Genomic DNA, 19154 nt, shown 5'->3' on the forward strand with positions numbered 1-19154 from the left:
CACTTAAATAATAATTTAACAGCCATTAAGGTTTGCACAAATGTATTTGATTTTACCAGTAGTTGTCATGCTTGGCAACCGCAGTTAAGCTTTGATGTTTTAAGGGGAACGCTGCTGTCCATTCCTAGAACATTAATTTACCTTAGTCAACACTTACGACACACTATTACGCCCATTCTATGCCGAACCCTCACAGCATAGATCAAGAATAGTACCGTTTTATACTTATAAAGCTGTGAAGTATCCTTGTGACATTTTCTGTCTATTTCTTAGCAATTCCGATTGTGTCAGTTTTAATTACAAACTCTGTAGCGATCATTTCGTAGTTTCTATAATATTTTAAATTTACATTTGTTTGCATTGGTAAGTATACCAACAATTATTTTTAGCATTAAAGCTAAAAAGTTACGATAATTAAAATACTAACTTGACAGTTAGACGTGCCGTATTAAAAATCTCAAAATATACCTCACTCTTTGTACTTTGATTCTTTAGAATAAATATTTAATTTGCTGAATAATAGTAAAAAAATTAATAGAAAACAGAAATTTATTATTTGACAAAAACACAAAGTTACAAACACAAGATACAATGGGCCCCACACTAGGCGAACCTGTGTCGTGGGCACCCAACAAAGATTAACAATTCACGATCTGTTATAATAAAAAGTACATTGTGGGCGGGTATTAATATAAAGGATTAAAAGATTGTCTATAGACTGGATTTATTCAGTAATAAGCTGGATAAATTCTGGTAAAAATATTAATTTCTTTTATGTAATAATAAATTACTAGTTAAGAATATCTTCTCGTTATATAAATCTATATGAAATTCTATATATTATATATAGAATTTAATTAAATTAAATTTCAATTAAATTAAATTTTAAATCCGTCAATTTAGGGAACTATACCAATACGACGATGACCTATTTCTGCCTATCTCGTTGAATTTAATTAACTCTAACGTCCATAAATAGACATGATATTATTTCAAAGCAATATATATAGCTTGATAATAATTTAATTTAAAATACTATTAATTTTTCCAATTCATAGTTTTGCTTGAGCATTTGATTATCATGTTTAGCTTTTATTTCAGCTGCAATTATTTGTAAAGAAATAAACATCACAGCTTGAGCAACATACAATTTACCTTAGTAATTATAATCTAAAATTATACTTAACTATTGAAATATAATGGTTTTAGTTTTCAGAACTGGCAACTTTTGTGGAATGATATTGGTAATACAGTATATTCTGTGATATACACGACAAATTACGAACAAATTATAAATTAATTTGTTCGTATTTTGTCCCTTCAATTCTTGCTTAAAAAGACACAACTGACATTTTATATAATAACTAACTTTCACTCCTTGTGGTCCCGGCATAGAATAGGCCACCCTATTCTTTCCCGTGGGTGTCTTAAGAGACGACTAAGGGAAGGCGAGGAATAGGCATCAGCGTCCCTTGCAAAACATCTTTAAAGCCTAACTGTGGTTGCCAGTTCGCCTGACAAGCATAACAACTCCCCCCAAGGGGATTATTTATATAGATATACTTATATTCTCTATGGCAGTTAAAGGCTGATTTGAAGATGATGATGATATTTTTACTCATGGCTGTCACTGCACACACACACACACATACAAATGTATATCTTACATGCAAATCACCGGAAAAAAAATCCAATAATATAATTATGCGTTCCTTTTTTTAATTCTTATCTAAATCAGCTCGAGAGAGAGCCAAGAACTAATCTCAAACATCTCAAGCTAACCAATAAATGTTTCCACATTCAGTAGATACCCTCTGAAACAATAAACATTGCCTACAGTTTTATGTTCAATGTCCTCGGTCTTCAGACCGACTGAACGCATACGGAATGAGTCTCCAAACAAAGCATACCTAAACCACAATGGTCAGGGCCTCCACGCATCATTTATTCAAATTTCAGTCCGTTTCATTAAACGGGGGCAGACACAAAGAAGTGTATTGGTGCGTTTAACAAATTAAAACGTCAACGCAATGTAATCTGTAAGGTTATGTTATGTTGAATAGTTAAAATGTACGTAAATTAAACAGAATTAATTTGCTAAATGATTTTCACTTTGTTTCCTAGTTACATATAAGTTGTTGCCATTTGGATTATTACTTTAAATACTAATTAAATTTAAAAACCATAATAAGAAATATTATTTAGTAATTTAGTATTTATTTAGTTTTTTTTTTTTTATTGATTTATACTATAACCAATAATAATATATACAATTAAATAGAAATAAATGTCATATGCATAGGTACAGAACATTATAAATTACCAGTATAAAATATTACTTGTGGGTGATTCTTTTATAAACCACTTATATCTTAACTAAAATACCATCACAAGTTTAAACAAATATATCTTCAAAAATCTTCCGTTTTAAATATATTAAAATAATAAGATTAATACAAACAATACCTATTTAATATACACTATTTTTAATATCTTAAATAAGTTAAATCCTTCATAGGGAACTGACAGGAATTCCGCTACCTTAATAGGTATTCTATTTTATGAGAATCTTTCATGATGAACAGACAACAATACTCTAATAAAGTAACGGAAACCAAACAATGAAAAAATGTGTTCGTATTATTTTCAGATTAATTTCAAGCGCTTTGAAGTTGAATATGAGACGATCCTCTGAAACAATTGGTTTATGTTTGTAAACACTCCCATAAAATTGTTATGTGCTACATATGCAGTTGTTTCACGTGGACATTGGATTTGATACAGAGGTTTGATGTATAATTATCATTATACTGGCCCTTACCCGCGACTACGTTTGCGTGACTGACGTATCTTCACTGACCGAGTTAAAAAGTAGCCTATGTCTTTCTTCATTCCATATACAAGTACGCACGAGTGGGGGGAAGGAATTGTTAGTAATGGAGCCTAGCAATCTAGCTATGCTAGCAATATACCACTCTATCAGGCCGACATCACATAGATAGATAGAAACTCTATATTGTTTCCTCCAAAAGATTACAATAGTAAACTTATTATAAATATAGATAATTACATAATGTATAATAAATTGTATATTAATTAATACCAAAGATAACCTCTGTTACCATCCTGTAAAACTCGTCATCAGTACAATAGAATAATGTATTGATAATTTTTTTTTATGGGTGAAAATAGAATGGTAACCCCACCCGCGCTATCGGTATGCACCGGCGGGGCACCAGTGAAGGATGATAGGTGAGGATGAAATAGGTCAGTTAGCCCATCGTGACGAATTCAACAAGAATTGTTCACGATGTTTTCCAGGGGGAATGACGTGGAGATCGACCTAATAAGGCATATTGCTAGCAATTGGGCTGTTAAACTCCATTGCTAACAATCCCTTTCCCACCCTGTATTGACACATTATTCCGTATATAATATCTGTAATCTTTACTAGCAAATAGAACATACATAGCATATATAAATCCAAATATATATTCTCAAGTTCAGTATATCATATTACACAAATATAGCGCGAGCTGTTAACCGCACACACTCTGCCTATAGGCCAAGTTAGTATATCATTCTAGAAATTGATATTTTGACCATAGACAAAATTTTTCTTTGTAAACTTGTACTTCCACAATCACATAACGTGCGTTGTAGTATACAATTTTAGGCGATTTATCATGATCAAAATAAAATAACCCACTGACCTGTGCACTCATGATCACCACCGTATACATTAATGTCCCACAAATGGATATGCAAATAAAATTATTTCCGCATAGTGATGGAGTAAATATACCCAGTGTCTATTTCTTTTCATCCCCCAAATTGTCGAAGTGATGAATACAGAAAATTAGCGCAATACACTAATGCAAAAGAAATAAAACTAGATGCGATGTACTACGAATTGAATTTAATAAAATTTCGCATATTTATTATAATTTTAATTTCAATTCGTAGACGTTCAGAAATTTATCTGGATTAAATTAAATAAATTTTTCTAAGAATTTTTGTACAAAACATTCTGATTGCTCTATAATTTTGCATTTAACAATATATCTAACGCGTAATTATGTGAAAAATGTATAATTAAGTTTTTTTTCTAATTTTTATTATATCCAGGTACAGCAATTCGGACCAACTACATTCTCTTAAAACTAATTCCATTTTAAAACTTAAAAATGATTAGAATTTGTTTTGTTCATATTACCGCCAAGGCCGCTTCGAGCTTACAATGTTTAAGTAAATGACCTACTTGTCTGTCTTGCTTTAACATTTATATTATAATATTTCTTCTCTTTAACATTGCCAATCTATATTTATACTAATATTATAAAGAGGAAATTTGATTGTTTGTTTTTAATGGATAAACATAAAAATTACTTAACCGATTTTAAAAATTCTTTCACATATAGAAAGTTATCGAAATCCATCGAAATTATCTCGTGATAATTTACAATAAAGCAAAGTCATGATCATCATTTTAAATCACTGATGGAGTCGTTCATTTCACATATAGATCATAAATCTATTTATTACTATTATAAACAAGCAAAAGTCGATAAACATCTAATTCCACAACCCCCAAACACCATTACATACATTAGTCGCTCAATAAGATTAGCGCCAAAATTGGATGAACGTCGTAAATAGGCATGGGCAACTTGAATACCGACCTGATATCTATATATTAGTTTCTTCTGAATATTGATGGCAGAAAAAAGTTCATCATCCATTTCGATATCATTCATATTGGTCGGAAATATATTTTTAAATGTGTTAAAATTCTATTATCGAATATTATGTTTTGGATACCATTTTTTTCTATAACAAAGGGGCAAACGAGCATGCGGCTCACCTAATGGTAAGTGACTGCCGCCGCCCATAATCACCCGCAACACCAGAGGCATTGCAGGTGTGCTGCCGACCTTTTAAAAAGAAAAATGCTCTTCTCTTGAAGGTTATAATATCGTATCATTATTTACATACATGCTTATAACATATTCGTTATTATACAGTATATAGATATTATAACTAAAATATATAGATATTGCTACCATACATATATTATCATATCATCATATCTGTCACGCCTGTCTCCCATTAGGGTAGGCAGAAACAATGGAACGCCAAATGCTTCGATTCAAACAAACCTCTTTCGCTTCTTCCACATTCATCAATCTTGTCATACACGCTCGTCGGTTACGGGTACTTTTAATTTGGCCCTTCTTCAGCACGTCGCCTATTTGGTCGACATACGTCCGTCTAGGGCGGCCCCTACCGACATCTCCATTCATTCTACATATATTACCCAGCCCTAAAATCGTAAAAATTTGCTAATGAAACATGTACTCTATGGCTAATAGGTACATGCAGAAAGTTATGTATAAGTGATGTTTGTTTTGGTAACAGACGGGCAACTTCGCCATGACAGGCGTTGTCTTGTTATAAATCCATTCGACTAATGTGACTTGTCCAATCTTACTTAAGTTAAACTGTCCCCTGACTGGGGGAAAGGGATTGCTAGTAATCTGGAATAACAGTCCCATTGCTAACAAAATACCCTGTCAGATCGACCTCCACATAGACCCCCTTGGAAACCTAAATTCCAAATATATTCATCACAATAGACTAACTGACCTGCCTTTTCTTTCTCACTTATCCTTCACTGGTACTCCGTCAGCAGATACCGTTAGCGCAGGCGTGGTTACAATTCTATTATCATCTATTTAAAAAACCGTCCTCGGACTTACGTCTCTTATGGCACATTAAGAGTGAAATATGCTGTTGGATACTTGATCAATCTTTTTTACCTATAAGATATTACGTTCCATTGCTCTATGATTATAGTAAAAAAGAATATTTATATAGAACGGAAACAATTAGGTAAAATAAACAGAACGTCCATTTCAAACAAGCTTTATGTACTTATAAAACTCAGCTAACGGATATTGGAAAACTTACTATACAATATATATATATATATATATATATATATATATATATATATATATATATATATATATATATATATATATATATATATATATATATATATATATATATATATATATATATATATATATATATATATATATATATCATCATAATTCAGTTACTCCTTCCCATTAAAAAAAATTAGAGTGTTTTCTTATTACTGCTTGAAAAATAAACAAGCTGACAGCATCAACAGCCCACCTAATGGAAAGAGGTAACCATAGGCTTGTTTGCGATTCTAAGTCGCATAAAAAGGTACTTTTTAGTAATAACACCTAAATACATAAAACGGTATAATAGTGATAAAAATAAGTATAAAATTGAATATTAACATTGTTAATTTATACTTATTGGCAACCAATTGATAGAGCATTGCGTATTTTGTAACTATGAATAAACATAAAGCCATATAGAGCCACGAATTAACAGAATGTATGTTCATTGCTTTGCGACAATTTGCATAGACTACGGCGCCAAGCGTACATGTTCAGAAACTTTTTTATGATTTTGGCACCATTTTTTTTTTAATCTAGAGTAAAGTAAATGCTGTGAGCAACTGTGAGCATGATGTTAAATTGCAGTAATATGTCATTTCATTTATCAACATCGCAACATACACTCGTGAACCGTATTTGCAGCTATGCTGAAGTCTCAGCATATGCTTAACGCTTATGTCGATTTACATATATCAATACGCATAGAAAATAGATAATGGCACATACTACATACTTACTTATTTATAATACATATAACAAAGCTTGGAAGCGCTAAAATTGTAAGAAAATCTAGTTATGTACCTATTTGTTAGGTATGCAAACTTCCTTCTTGTTACTCAGCTTGTTTGTCGTTCCCTGATGTATAAAAAGCTTTGCTCCTTTTATTTCTCACTAGGACGTCGAAGTTCTAAACAATTTCTGTATTCTTCCTGAGAATCGTTTATAAAAAGAAATATTTCTTTCTATATAAAATCCTCTTATGCCATACAACATATAACTTTAGATGAACTATCTTATTAAAACGTTTTACTAATTGCCAAAAACTGACTAACATTCTCATCTATGTATGTCGTCATCGTCGCATACTCAGGAAATGGGAAACATGTATATTTAATTTAAAAAATAAAAACAACATTAAACTTATGTCTATATCACCGATTACTCCGATATAAATTTTCAAACTGACTAAAAATTTGTTTTCGTTTTCAAAATCATTAAACATGGCCGCCATTTTAATTAATACATATCGTAATGTAGAATATATTTATTATTATTCCTGAAGGTGGTATTGATTCACAATACGTACAATACCTTCCAATAAATGCAGTAAAATGTAGTCATGTTATATTATTTGTCACTTACATCTTACCTACTACCTCAGAATATCTCACATATATATAAGTTTATGTACAATAACTGCATTATTCTTATGCATCTATGCAATATATTCTTATAGAAAATAATAATTTTCAATTAAAAAAAAATACTATTTAATCTGGAGTATATATAATTGAACCACTTGTAATACTAAAAATATTTTTATTTTATTTTAAAATATATGTCCGCCAAAAGTCACTTTTACTGACTAACGTTTGGACCACTTTTCACACTCGTTACTTGATGTATGTAATCTAGAATTTATATCTATCTGCTTACATCCAATTTTTACTAAAAGTCAGAGGTCACTGTCAATTATTAATTCATTCCACATCCGGCCTAACCTCCGATCCAGTACTAACAACCATTTCAGTAGCGTTTTCATTCCTTTTAACCCTTTCAGAACTGAGTTAAACATTCTGATAGTTGCGTCAAAATCACTCTCATAAATTTACGTGACTCCCATATATAAAAATATTTAAAAAATCACTGTTTTTTACCTGCGCCTTCGTTCGCATGATCTTACATTGATTGCTCAAATGGCCTATATTCTTCTCCAATCTTAATACGTGTTTACCAAAATTAATAATAATTTAGTACCTTTTTTGTTTTACAAAACAAGGGAACAAACAAACATGCAGCTCACCTGATGGTAAGTGACTACCATCACCCATGATTACCCACAACATCAAAGGCATTGCAGGTGTACTGCCGGCCTTTTAAAAAAGAATATGCTCTTTTCTTGAAGGTTATGATGTTGTATCGGTTCGGAAATACTGCTGCTGGAAGTTGATTCCAAAGAGTGGTTGTGCGTAGAAGTAAGTGCCTTGAAAAACGCAAGGTGGAAGACCGCTACTCTTCCAGATGGTTGAGATGAAACTTGTTTATGGCGATTTGTACGGCGGTAATTAATCGGAATCAGAAATTCTTTACCCCTATAGGTCACGTATCGGAATAAAAACTATCCTATCCTGTCAATTGGAGCAAACAATACACATTTACCAAATTTGTATTGTTTGCTCCTGGGACTTGGGACACACACATGGGATTTTTGTATATTAAGATTTCTAGTGTATATGTATGATAAGTTTCATCCAAACCGTGATTGAATAACGAACATGCACACAATATTACGTTATCATATTTATTTATTTATTAATTGCTCACTACACTTTCAGCATTATTTCTATATTATATCAGAATGTTTGTACCTACCGTAATAAGAAACAGGCGTGACAGATATGTATGTATGTACGTATATATATTAAAATGGTAATAGAAGGAAGTATACAGTAAAATATATTTTTGGAGAATCTAATTTTTATTCTCCTCGGTATTTTAAGTAGGTCATAGGTCAGTAGGTATAATCTAAATTAGAATGTTTGGTATTTTTCATTAAATTTCATTTTAAATATGTTTATAAATCTTAAGAATTTGCCAAATAGGAAAATTATCATTTTTTCCTTACGTCAGTAAAAGAATTTCAACGTTTCTTAAATCTGTATTTGATTTTTTTTTCATACACCACAGACAAGTAAAGTTTTTTTAATATTTCAGAAGTCTATTCCTCACACACATACAGCTATAGGTCATATTTTAGCAAGTAAGGTATGATGTGATTAATAATACAACGAACATATATTTAAAGATAAAAATAATTTAAGACCTATATAAATTTAAGGTTTTGCTCCAAATTAAACGGTATTTCCAATCGTTACCAAATTAATATAGTATTAACACGGAAATAAATCCTAACGTTTACAAAAACAACTCTTAAAACCGATAAAAATTGCCGATGTAATGGGGTTACATACAAAACATCCTAGAAACAAATTGAAAAAAGAGAAGGTCCTTTTTGAAGTATACAAATTGAAAAATTTATTATCGACTCGTAAGAAGTAAATCTTAAGTCACACCCCATATACGTAAGCAAAAAAGTTTTTCCGCCATCTTTGCATTTCTTACTTTCTCCTGCTATGTTTGGCAATATTATATGTAACAGTGCAATATAGTGTCTGTCTAAGGTTTTATAAAGTCTCTCATAAATTATGTTATTACTTGGCATATTGCTCATATGTTTTAATTAAAAAAAAGTACCTACTTCATTAAAATTAACGAATCGTTACTACTGAAATTGTACATTATTTATTTTATATATAATATATTATTATTTTTCCCGTTGTGTAAAGTATTGATTTCTATAAAAAGGTATGCTAAAACTGTAAAACAACTGTGCCAAGATAGAAAAACTTAAGAATTACTCGTATATGTTTGTCCGTGTGGTCCCAGCATAAAGTAGATCACGCCTTCCTTTCCAGTGGGTGTCGTAAGAGGCGACAAAAGGAGGGCGAGGATAAGCAGCAGCGTTCCTCTTAAAATATATCCAAATTCTAACTGCGGTTGCCAATCCGTTTGCAAAGCTTGGTAACTACTGGCAAAATCCCCCAAAGGGGACGTTTGTGTTCAACAGTGAATAGTTAAAAGCTGATATGATGATGACGATTATATGTTTGTGCGTAATTTAAAAAAGAAAAAAAAGACTACAATATTTTCTTTTTACAAACAAAACATCGCCTTTTATTAAAAAAAATATTCTCCAGCTTAATCCCAAAAGTAAATGGCCTCTAAATAAAATGGATTCTGCGAATAAACGATAGAAATGACACGCTAAGAATAAAAGTTACTATAATTCAGTGTAAAAACATAAAGAAGAAGTGACTAAGATAATAAATGTCCATACGGTACTTTAGTACCATTACTTAAAGTTCAGAATTAGTATTCCTTTTTATAAACGTAAGTAATATCAAATACCATGTTACAGACAATATACTGTATCATCATCATAGCAGCCTTTAACTATCCACTGCTGAACAGAAGCCTCCCCCCCGGGGGTGTTTGCCAGTAGTTGCCATGCTTAGCAACGTAAACGGATTGACAACCCCAGTTAGGCTTTAGAGATGTTGTAACATGGACGCTGCTGCCCATATCTCGCCCTCATTTAATCGCCTCCTATGACACCCACTGGAAAGTAAGGTAGCCCATTCTATGCCGTGACCACACGGGAACACTAATACTTAATTGATTTAATTAAAAAGGTAATTCAATTAAACTACAACAAATTCCATCAAGTCATCTCACTTAGGTCTTGCTCTTACCTGACTATTAATATTTGACAGATCTTTTACAGTATTTGAAATCATTATAACTTCCCAAAGTAGATCTAAATTAAAATTCTATCCACCCTTGTGGAAGGTAATAATTTATATTGAACATAAAAGCAAAGATATTGCCATTTAAATTGAATTACAGACTAAAACGTCAGCGCATTTATATTATCGGCAAACTCCACAGCGTAGTTTTGTTAAGAGATCAATTTTGTGGTTTTTCTTTCCTATCATTTTATACGTTTATATTTTATTTCTGAAATCAATATTTAATAGCACGTACTTATGCAGTTAGTTTTATAAATAAGCTACTATACTAAGCTTGGTAGGCGGGTTGACAACCGTAATTAGTGATGTTTTAAGAACTCTAATTTAATTTAATTTTGTCTGTTTAAAATTTGTCACAATATTGTACATCGCTCTATCCGCCGACATTGATGCTCCTTTCCACTTTAGGTTTGCTGGAAGAAAACTCTATTAGAGTTAAGCTCACCTTTGTACATTTGATTACCTCTGTCATATTCTTATAACTGGTGTGTACAATAAAGAATTAAATTTATAAATAAACTCTACTTCCCATCCTTCGACCACTAAACTCCATTTGTTGCCTCTTACGACATCCATGGGAAAGGAAAAGATGGCCTATTCTATTCCGGGACCACACGTTCGAATATTATGCTCGAGAAAATATAGCCAATTTGAAAAAAATAAAAGTTTATTGACATCTAAAGTTTATTTTGCATCATATTTAAACTCATTATAAGTTACTTAGGTACCGAACCTTTCAATTATAACTGGGTCTCGACAACAGTTGAATTTAAACTTCAATTAGTACCCTAAGTGCTCTCTAGCCTGTTCAGAATAATAATCAAGTTCACGACGAAAATATCATGTCGTTTGTTATATTAAATTAATATATAGTTAGACATGAAGCGCTTTGTAATATTCAACTGATTAGAATCGTACTGAAATAGGTATGTGACATTTGAATACAACGCTTATTTCACTTTACCATACAATGTTTTAGATACGAATGTAACATAGATACACTTGTATCTTGTTTATATAATATTTTACATTATAAGCATCTAACTATGTAGAGTGAAGTGAATATAAATTCTTAGATTGTGGTCCACAACAAAAGCCGATTTCAATTGTGAAAAAATGTAGAAAAAGAAATTTTGATTTATTAACTAAATCACTAAATTAATTTTAATTGATTTCTATGAAACAATCTGTGAGTGTATGCTTTCAGGTAAAAAAAAAATATTTTCTAAATTGATTCATAATAAAGGTATGAGATATAACAAAGATAAAAAACTGTATTAAGAACTAAAAACTATTAAAAAAAAACAGCTTAATAATAGTACTCTTTTCAGAAGATATAAACTCTTATAAATTTTATAACTAGAAATCTTTATCACATTTGGTCCACCTGTACCTCATTGGATAGTTCCCAATTTCTTTGAAATTGAATTTAAAGACATATGGTCAAGTAACATTATGCAATACTAATACTAATTGATGGGGGGGGGGGGAAGGGATTGTTAGTAATGGGGTCAAGCAGCCTCATTACTAGCAATATACCCTATCTGGTCGTCCTCCACGTGGTTCCCCCTGGAAACCATCATGATTAATTCTAGTTGAATTCGTCAGGATGGGCTAACTGACCTGCTTTCTTCCTCACCTGTCATCTCTCACTGGTGCCCCTCCAGTGTATACCGATAGTACAGGCGGGGTTACCATTCCATTATTATCCATTTAAAATACTAATTGATAATTGGTTTCAACCAGGATAATAACGTTTTGCCTGACATGTTTCCTGGCATTCTCAGTGTGTTGTGGCATCACCATTGCTATTGTGGCGGGAATTGCCTATGGATACAATTACTCTATGGCAGAGTTCCTCACTTTCACCAGTTAGTACCTATTGTCATGTAATATTAACGTTCCGCGAGGTTTCACTCATTTATCACTTTAGGCTTATATCCTATGTGAACATATCATTCAGGAATGAGATAATATAATATTCATGTTATTTTCTATGCAAAATACTAAATTTATACGAAATTTGATAATGATTTATTGAATAGTTAAAAATATGACAGAATAAATACTAGTTTAATCTAGAGCCACAAATTATAATATTAAAATAAGTACATAAAATTTAATTAAACAAAGTGAATAAACATTCATAAATTGGGTTTTTTTTAAATAACCAATTAATTATAAAAAATAATTTATATTATATATCGTCCATGTGGTCCCGGCATAGACCCCGGAATGGGCCGCTTTCTTTCCTGTAGGTGTCGTAAGCGGACACTAAAGGAGGACGAGGGATGGGCAGCAGAGTCCTATTTAAAACATCTCTAAAGCCTAACTGCGGTTGCAAACCCGCCTGCCAAACATGGCAACTACTGATAAAACCTCCTAGGGGAAGGCTTATGTTCAGCAGTGGATTGTTAAAGGCTGATATGATGATGATGATTATAAAAAATTTATATACGAAAACGTACGATAACGGAGATCCAATTTCCATATTCTTAAACGATCACGACGTGCAACCAAAACCTAAACAACTTTGTACAGGATCCGATGTCACAGTATACATGCGTCGTGGCCAGTTCTACGACGCACCCGAAGTACGATCCAAAAGCCGAAGAGCCGGAGACGAAAAAAATTGTTAGTTTTATAACTTTCCTCTAAACTCGCAAACAATACCTTTTTCAACAAAACCTAATGATAATGTAACCAAGTTTTGATTAAAATATCACAAAGGCACTCTGTAAATAAAATCACTAACAAATCTAAACATCAAATTAATTAATGTACCTATTAGTTTTATTTAGTTTTTATTTTTTATTGGCATGTCCAAGAACACTGTCTATGATCAATTATTTTATTTGTTTGTTTACATTTACGCTACCATTTGTAAAGTTGCGTTTTATTTATTATTATATGATCTAATAATCTAAAAAAAAGAAATAATTTTATTATAATTAGGACAATTATTAATATTGTAATATCTGAAATTACCTAAAATAAATCTACCTAAATAAGACTTTACATTTTACACGCTATTAAAAGAAATGTGGCTTAATACAAGATCCTATAACACTAATTAAGATCTATTTTAACCATATTTGTGCAAATAACATTATTAGTATTAATTTTTAATGTAATGTCTATGGGCTGCTAAACTTAAGAAGAATTACTTACGTAAAAAATTTTAAATGATATCAATTATAAAAGGGTCTACCACGAAATGAAATTCCGAATTTTCAGACTAGATTCAAATCTGTGCATTTCAATTTAGATCTTTTAGTAATTTATTTCCATCAAGTAAAACAAGATCAAGCGCAAATCCGTTATAAAATAGAATCTTAAAATATTATTTCAGTATTCTCAACGAAAATTGCTGATCATGTAGAGAACAAGCCTCCGAGCACGGATACGAAGTTACTCTCTAAAACGTCGGTAAAGACTGAAGATATCAGAAAGTATGCCGAGAAACTTACAAAATATACTATCTCGACTGATTACGTACAGTTAACTCGTACGACAGAGGTACTCATGTTCTAATTTTTATTATGATATTTATAATAACAGACAACCATCGTCATAGGAGGGAAAAGGGATTTTTAGCAATGGAGTTCGACATTGCTGGCAATATGCCTTATTAGGTCGACCTCCAAGTGATTACACCTGGAAACCATCGTGAACCTTTCTTGTTGAATTCGTCACGACGGACTAACTGACCTACTTCATCCTCACCTATCATCCTTCACTGGTACCCCGCATGGCGCTATCGGCATACACAGATACGGATAGCGCGGGCGGAGTAACCATTCCATTATCACCCATTAAAAAAAACCATCGTCATAGATATGAACAGCACCATAGACACAGAAAGCACTCTAATATAACTGCTTATGTGTCGCTATTCCTAAGGACTATTTATCTATTTATTGCAACAAATAAATTTACATAAAAATTGCTAATGAAAAATTTTATAACATAATATATGCATAGATAAATAAATACATACATATCTCTTACGCTTGTCTCTCATTGGACTAGACAGAAACAATGGAATGCCAAATACTTCGATTCAAACAGACCTCTTTCGTTTTTTTTAAATTACACAGAAAAAATAAACTTGTGATACCAAAAAGTAATTTGACCTTGTACCAAAAGAATGTTTCATTTATGGCCCAAAAAATATATAATAAACTTTCTTCAGATCTTTTAGACCTTCCCTTGAAAATATTTAAGAAACGGCTTCATCTATGGCTTCTGGATAAGGTCTTTTACAGTATGGGAGAATATTATGCCTACACATCCCAAAAATAGTTAACATAATTATTGATAATATAAATCCTTAAGACTTGACATAAATTTGCTATTGTAATTTGTATTTAATTAATAATAATAATGTAATTGTTAATTTTATTTGACGATATTGAATATGTACTTACATTTATTGATTTGACATGATAATTGTTTGAGCATTGTTTTTTTTTTCTTTTTTTATTATTCTATGATCAAAATAATGTCTAAATTAAATTTGTATCCTTATTTAAGGAATAAATTAGATTTGCATGCCTACAATTTTAAGGCAATTAAACAGATGCCAAAAAGTTTTGTCACATGGCCCTTATAATGTGAAATGTCTGTTTAAAGCAAATAAATATTTAATTTCATTTCATTTCATTTCACATTCATCAATCTTTTTATATCGGATACTTTAAATTTGGTCCTTCTTCAGCACATTGCCTATGTATGTGTAACATTCTCAAAATATTACCCAAACCAAATCTTATGTACCATTTACCAAAAGGAATTTCCAACTCTTGATATAATTTTAAATAGATATTGCAACTTCATGAATCTTGCGAGATCCTAAATTAGATTTAATAAAGACTAATTTATCCTAGCTATATTTAACTACGTAATTCCTAAATGAAATATATAATCAAAAAATATTTAGAGAACTAATAAAAGGTTTATTTTCATAAGAATTGAGTGTGACAAGGATTTTTCTATTAACATCATTAACAAGTAATCTTACTTTAGTAACAAAATTATAACTAGTCGATATTTGTACATGGAAGATATTTAAGAAAAAATTGTATCAGGTTTCTTAATAAGACCAATAAAAGCCAAAACAATGTTTTTTAGAAATTTTGTCTATCTATCTGTAAGTTTGTTCTGGCATCAAGCAAAAACTACTTTACTGAATATATTTCTGAATGTCAAACTTAAAATTTTATGTATGTTTTTATCTTGACAAACTATCTAGAAGTGATCTATTTAATCAATTTTCGTACTTCGGGAAAATACCTAGTTTCGTAGAAAAATTTCACATCAATTGATGTACTTGAGTTATCTATCTCTATCTATACGTATCTATGTACTCATTCTCTCCTGAGGAACACCAAAGACATTGAAATAAAATTCTTATTCTTAGAAGAACACTTACGAGTATAGATGCAGAAATTTACCTTACATTTGTTCGATAAAAAAAAATTATGCTAATATTTTCTTAATTTCCCCATCGGGAAAGATTGTTTGCTACTGAAAATTATAAATACAAACAAATTTGTGGTTCACATAATTTAAAATGACAGCCGTCACGTTACAAATGCCAACAAAACGAGTATTATACTGTATCGAATACAATTGGCTCCCTTGATATTATCGACTCGCTCATGAAAATACCGACCTATTCCATTTATTATTGATATAACAATCAAACATGTCGTTTAAAATAACATTATTCAATTCAACGAAATAAGTAATACGTATCTATTATAATTCTATACTTTTATCTCTCTGGAGACTATCAAAATAAGTACTATGCAGTTATACAGCTTACTTTTGAATTTTTTGACTGTGAGACATTATATACAAAATAATTTAACTTTTTTTTTTAAGAAACGAATAATTACGAAGTTGTCTGCTAATCCACAGTTCATATAACCTGTTTAAAATACTGTCAATAATAAATAATTATTGATTTATTATTGTTATTTTTTATTTATTTTCACCATAAAACCAAAATACAAACATACTAAAAACCACAGAGGTTTATCTGTAACGCCATAAGTTCTGCTTATTTTGTACTTGCATGACATTCGAATACAAATTATTGTATATACCTAACTACATTAAATGAAATTATATACTACAGGTTGCTCAAAAATACTTTTTAAATTTATGTTTTATATTGGACTGTGTGATGCTTTGTCTTAAACACGAATCTAAATTATTAACAATACGGGAAACAAAATATAGAGTAGATCTCTTTCCATAAATATTGGATGCCCTATCTGTTACTAAGTTTTTTAATTCAATAGGTACCACCTGATCTCGCCAATCGCTTAACCCTCAAGCTAAAATAACTTATTATAAATCAAATATAAATGACACTATATAAATTACCTACACAAATACGTTAATTCTGGGGGGAAAGGGATTGTTAGTAATGGAGACTGAGAATCCTATTGCTAGCAATATATCCAACCAGGTCGACCTCCTCGCGGTTCTCCCTGGAAACTATCATGGTTAATTCCTGATGAATTCATCATGATGGACTGACTGGCCTGTTTTCATTCTCATCTATCACCCTTCACTGGTGCTCCGCCAGCGTATCCCGTTAGCGCAGGCGGGATTACCATACCATTTTCACCCATCAAAAAAAAAACGTTAATTCTTATCTTCTAAAAAATTTAAGTAATGCCATATTAATATTTTCACAGATGCCTGCAACACCAATGGATTATCAAAAGCCAGTTTATTCTACGCATATCCTCACACGTATTTCTATTACACCGAACCCTCTAATTTCGACAACCATATTAATTAACGGGAATTCTGAAATAGTCATGAGGAACTTCGAACCAGTTCATATTACAGCAATGTCCGGCATCGAAACAACTGAAGATTATCTTTACAACGCACCTGATTTTGATGAAAAGAAGAAATTAGTAGATCCAACAACGACGTTGGAGATTCCTGATATAAATATTCGCTTCAATAATAACACAGAAAGGTAATCTTAAGCAATACACGAGAATTTTACCAGAGGGAGACTTTGTACAAGTTATTTGCTTGGGCACCTCTGTCCCATTCGTGTTTCTTCCGTATATGACAGTGAATTTACAGGGTACAGAGGAATAATGCCTGAGTCCTTATAAAGGCAACGCATGGGGAGTATCATGGGCGAAACAGTATACTCTATTATGTCTATAGTACTGCTTATGTCTATAGGTGACTATTGCCATTTTCCATCAGGTGGGCCGTCAGCTTGTTTGCCATTGTTGTATATAAAAAAGAAAACAATGTAAACCTTCAATGATTTAATAAAACACTTAATAGTAGTCTATAATATAAAAGGTTTTTGTAAGTTTTTTTTTTCGATGCGTGAAAATGGCATGGTAGCCCCGCCTGCGCTACGCCGGCGGAGCACCAGTGAAGGGTGATAGAAGAGAATGAAAACAGGCCAGTTAGCCCATCATGATGAATTCATCAGGAATTAACCATGATAGTTTCCAGGGGGAACCGCGAGGAGGTCGACCTGGTTGGGTATATTGCTAGCAATGGGATTCTCAGACTCTATTACTAACAATCCCTTTCCCCCCGGCTTTTGTAAGTTATAAATAAGCATCGCATCCTCGTTATTTATTACAAGTACTAGGATGTCTGTTATATTGGGCTTATTGTGAATTAAATAGAGGTTAAAATGCTTAGAGGGCACAAGGCAAGTAACATAGACGGCTTAAGACTATTACTAAAAATAACTTAATAACAGGTATAATATAATATTTTGTTTCTCGAGAAAATCCAAAATTATTTATTAATAGAAAATTGCTGATTGAAAACTTAGTAACAAAGAAATATAACCTTTGATATATCAATCTAGTCCCAAACGAAGCAATGCAATAGGCTTGTATCCAAAAAACATACAAAAAAAATTTGTCTAGATTTGTGGCTGTACCTACTGGATGTTTTTGTATTATATTAATTTATTATGTCTATTTGAAATATAATAAATTGAAAAAATTCAGAACAATACAAGTCATGAATAAAAATTTTTGTATTATGAGAAAATCGAACACATAAAAAGGTGAAAGATACATTATGTTCAACTAATGTTCAACTATTACACCGCCAAGGTCATTAAATAAAAAATAGATGTTACAGTAATTATCTGACTAACATAACTGTAAAATTAATCAGAAAATACAATTTCAGGAAGTTAATACCGATACGCTACTGGGGAACTATCAGCAAACCTATCTTTGACGATTACCCTAAGGATGCAAACGAGGACACTTTAGTCCATAAGCCTTAAATAGTGATTTGAGTAATTTATTTGCTATCATTGTCGTATTTAAAAAAAATCCAGGGAGTGATTTCCATTATTTTACATAATATTTAATCAATAATATCATATACTCTCAAACATGTCCAAGCCTCTATCCCCCCCCCCCCCCCCCCCCTATATACAAATGTACTATATAATTTATTTATTTATATATATATATATATATATACATATTTTAGTTTTAAAACCAGTCAAAAGTATAACAATTACATACCTATCTAATAT

The 19154-nt window shown here is 31.4% G+C and overlaps 1 protein-coding gene across 1 annotated transcript; it reads left to right on the forward strand.

Moving 5' to 3' along the window:
* Nucleotides 1-277: 277 nt before the first annotated feature.
* On the forward strand, nt 278-18896 carry LOC113517940 (uncharacterized). Its single transcript, XM_031910400.2, has 7 exons — nt 278-363; nt 2651-2786; nt 12335-12459; nt 13130-13222; nt 13941-14107; nt 17302-17594; nt 18797-18896. Exons 2-7 carry the CDS (start codon nt 2737-2739, stop codon nt 18894-18896), a joined length of 828 nt encoding a protein of 275 aa, XP_031766260.1. The 5' UTR covers nt 278-363; nt 2651-2736.
* Nucleotides 18897-19154: the final 258 nt, after the last annotated feature.

Source organism: Galleria mellonella, unplaced genomic scaffold, assembly GCF_026898425.1.
Source record: "Galleria mellonella isolate WM207_F2 unplaced genomic scaffold, CSIRO_AGI_GalMel_v1 utg36, whole genome shotgun sequence".
NCBI classification, from domain to species: domain Eukaryota; kingdom Metazoa; phylum Arthropoda; class Insecta; order Lepidoptera; family Pyralidae; genus Galleria; species Galleria mellonella.